The sequence below is a fragment of the Clarias gariepinus genome, chromosome 2, assembly GCF_024256425.1.
Source record: "Clarias gariepinus isolate MV-2021 ecotype Netherlands chromosome 2, CGAR_prim_01v2, whole genome shotgun sequence".
NCBI lineage: Eukaryota > Metazoa > Chordata > Actinopteri > Siluriformes > Clariidae > Clarias > Clarias gariepinus.
In genome coordinates this window covers 50,104,566-50,107,705 of record NC_071101.1, presented here as the reverse complement: position 1 = coordinate 50,107,705, position 3,140 = coordinate 50,104,566, and the positions used below count along the sequence as shown (strand labels likewise).

The following is a 3,140-nucleotide window of genomic DNA, read 5'->3' as shown; positions in this document are numbered from 1 at the left end:
GAAATCATTAATTTATCAAATAATTGAAAAGAGTCAGTTCCCTTGCTGTTTTTCCCCAGACACATTTTTAGCTTTATGCCTAAGGCTGAGCACTGATTATACTATAAAGGAAGTTAAAAAGGAGGAGCACGATACCAAATCATAATCCCGAGCCCAAACCTCATTTAAATTAAATTTACAAATATTGAAAAACAACAATATCCCATGTTTAGAAACGTTTAGAAATTCTTTCCAAGATAAGGCTGCGTTGGGCTGGTGTTATGCGCATTTCCTAATGCTCAAGTCTCTGAAAACTACACTTGTGACACAGTATTTGAACATTTTGCAGGCTGCTGTTTGGAGAAACCAGAGAATAATAAATAAACCAGTTGTTGGGTGAAAAATAACCCAACCAGGTGTTTATTTGTAAATGACTCACTACATCCCATTTGACCCAACATGAGCAATACAACAAATACAGCAATACAATGCTTGTACCCTAAATAACCTAGAATTTTCACCCAGCATAAACAACACAACAATGTGTTTAAAGAAACAACACAGCATTGTTTGGTGAGTCTTTTGTTGAGTTATTGTAATGTTTTCTTCTGAAAGGCTATTTTACTAGTTATTTCTATATTTAAAGTTTGCTGTCTTTGAATGTATTTTTTTAAATAACAATAAACAGATACAAACAGAGATAGGCTATATAACAGTTCATTCTTTGTACATTTAAAATTATCAGCTAGTGAACTTGATCGTCTGTCTAAACAACATTTAACCAATGTTTGTTTTTTTACTCTCTATTGTACAATAAATAGCAACAGCTCTGGTTCAGATTTTTCATTTTTGTTGTATAAAGTACTCAAATGTGGAAATTAACATCACTGTAGTATTTCTATGATATAACATATTGTTAAGACTTTATGACTTAATTATATTTTAAAACTGCGTAGAGTGAAAAATGTCACTTTGCACCACCTGGCGGTCATTTCATGAATGACTTGCAACTGATGTTATTCTGCCGCTGCTTATTGCAGCAGTAATAGGCGTTCCCTACCTATGGCAGTCTACCTACTATATACTTTAAATTTCATGTGAATGATGCAGTCATAATATAGAAATATGACTTAATAACATGCAAACTAGCCTTAATTTGTCCAAATCTGTACAACACTGCAAAGTTGATATTTTGATTGATGTGTTAAGATTACATGTTACAAGAGAAATAAAATGTATTAGTCCAGAACTTAGTCCAGAACTGACTGTACTATTTTATGTTTTTTTTTTAAATCATGTTTTTATTAGTTTTAATTAGTCTTTTATTCATTTTTTTATTTTTATTAAATTTTAATTAGTTTAAAGTTTTGTTGCAAACTGCATTTATTTTTATTTTAAATGAAATGTAAAAGTTTTTGTTAAAATATCTTATTGCTATTATCTTTTATTTTATTTCATGTTTATTTTATTTTTTTCTATGTAAAGCACTTTGAATTACCACTGTGTAGGAAATGTGCTATACAAATAAACTTGCCTTGCCTTGCCTATTTCATACCTACTAATGAAAACCCATGTCCAAATTTAACTTCAAATGTCAGTTTCATCAATGTACGTTAATATAATAAATACAGTCCAGTACATACTAATTTAAGTTATCAGTTAATAAAAAAATACAGTATGTGTAGTATTTTTAGAAAATTGTGTTTGGGTGGAGAAATGAGATTATTAATTCGTCCTACAATGATAAGCAGAGGGTTATGGAGAAATAATATTGTGAAAAATACAACACTTCTAAATATTGATATCAGCAACATATTGTATTAGATAATTGGATTTGCTAAAAAAGGCAACATTCTATATTATATATAAGCAATATTTAGCAACAATATCGAAAGAAGTGAAAACAATATATTTATGAAAGAACATTTATTATTGCTGAGTCTGGCCTAAATATTTTCAGAGTTATAATCAATTTAATGCACTTCCTGAACCATGGATAAAACAGAGCATAAATAACTGGATTAATGGTGGAATTAAGACAAAACAAAATTGAGACTTTTTGAAAGGTTTCTGGCTGTAATTCAATAATATTGTTTAAAAAACTGTAAATGAAATATGGAAGCAAACACATCAGAAACACAAACACTAAAATGCCGAGGACTTTAGCTGCTTTTCTCTCAGATTTCATCGAGTGTGAGGAGATTTTCTGTATTTTTTTAAGTTCTCTTATAGCAGTGGCATGTTTTTTAGCAATCACAAAAACTTGAGAGTATAATATGATTATGACAGAAACTGGAAATATAAATGATAGAACAAGATCAATTACAGTCCAAACCACATTTGGAGAGAAAAAACACTCTCCAGGACAGAATAAAGAGGTTGTAAAATTTCCATTAAAATATATTAGGGCTAGGGTATAGCCCCCCACTGCACACCATTCAAACACAATGAGGACACGAGTGACTTTAACAGAGACAATGCTCATATACAGAAAGGGGTTTGAGAGAGCTAAATGCCGATCCACAGCAATCTGAGCAATAGTATAGTTTGATATAATGAGAAAACCTCCAATTAACCAGTAGATGGTGCACAAATCTCTCCCAAAAATCCAGCATGACTCAATAGTCCAGATAAACATTGGCGGCATTACAAAGAAGCCAGCAAAGAAATCTGAAACAGCCAGAGAGAGCAAATGCATATTTGTTGGTGTATGAAGCTGCTTAAAGTGAAGAACAGAGATGATGACAAGCATATTTCCACACACTGTAAGCAGAACCACAGCAGCTGAACACACATAGAGTAAAATATAAACTGCAGGAGATACAGATCTCTTTGGACAGGAGAAATGCTCGCAGCGATCAGACTGATTAAACTCTGTCAGGTTTATAAACATATGTATTTTTTATTTTTTCTATATTATAAGTTTAAGGATAGAACTTAAGCATCTCTGGTGCTTTTATACCTTTAAAAGTTATCACACCCCCCTAATTTGAGCGACAGCATGATATATATGATGTAATGCCTTGTTGAGAAACTAAAATATTCCTCATCAGCAAAATTTCTCTAAAGAATATGTTCTTTATTGGACTAATGGAACTTGTGTGTTTTGTTTGCTTTCTGTGCTTTTTAGATAAATTGAGAATGCTTTAAGTTTTACAATC

The 3,140-nt window shown here is 31.4% G+C and overlaps 1 protein-coding gene across 1 annotated transcript; it reads right to left on the bottom strand.

Annotated features, from left to right (window-relative positions):
- Positions 1-1,891: 1,891 nt before the first annotated feature.
- On the bottom strand, positions 1,892-2,872 carry LOC128541471 (trace amine-associated receptor 13c-like). The gene has a single exon (XM_053511911.1). It carries the CDS (start codon positions 2,870-2,872, stop codon positions 1,892-1,894), a length of 981 nt encoding a protein of 326 aa, XP_053367886.1.
- Between the last annotated feature and the right edge of the window lie 268 nt (positions 2,873-3,140).

Coding starts and splice junctions, on each gene's coding strand:
- LOC128541471 (XM_053511911.1), bottom strand. CDS start 2,872: ATGTTTATAAACCTGACAGAGTTTAATCAGTCTGATCGCTGCGAGCAT.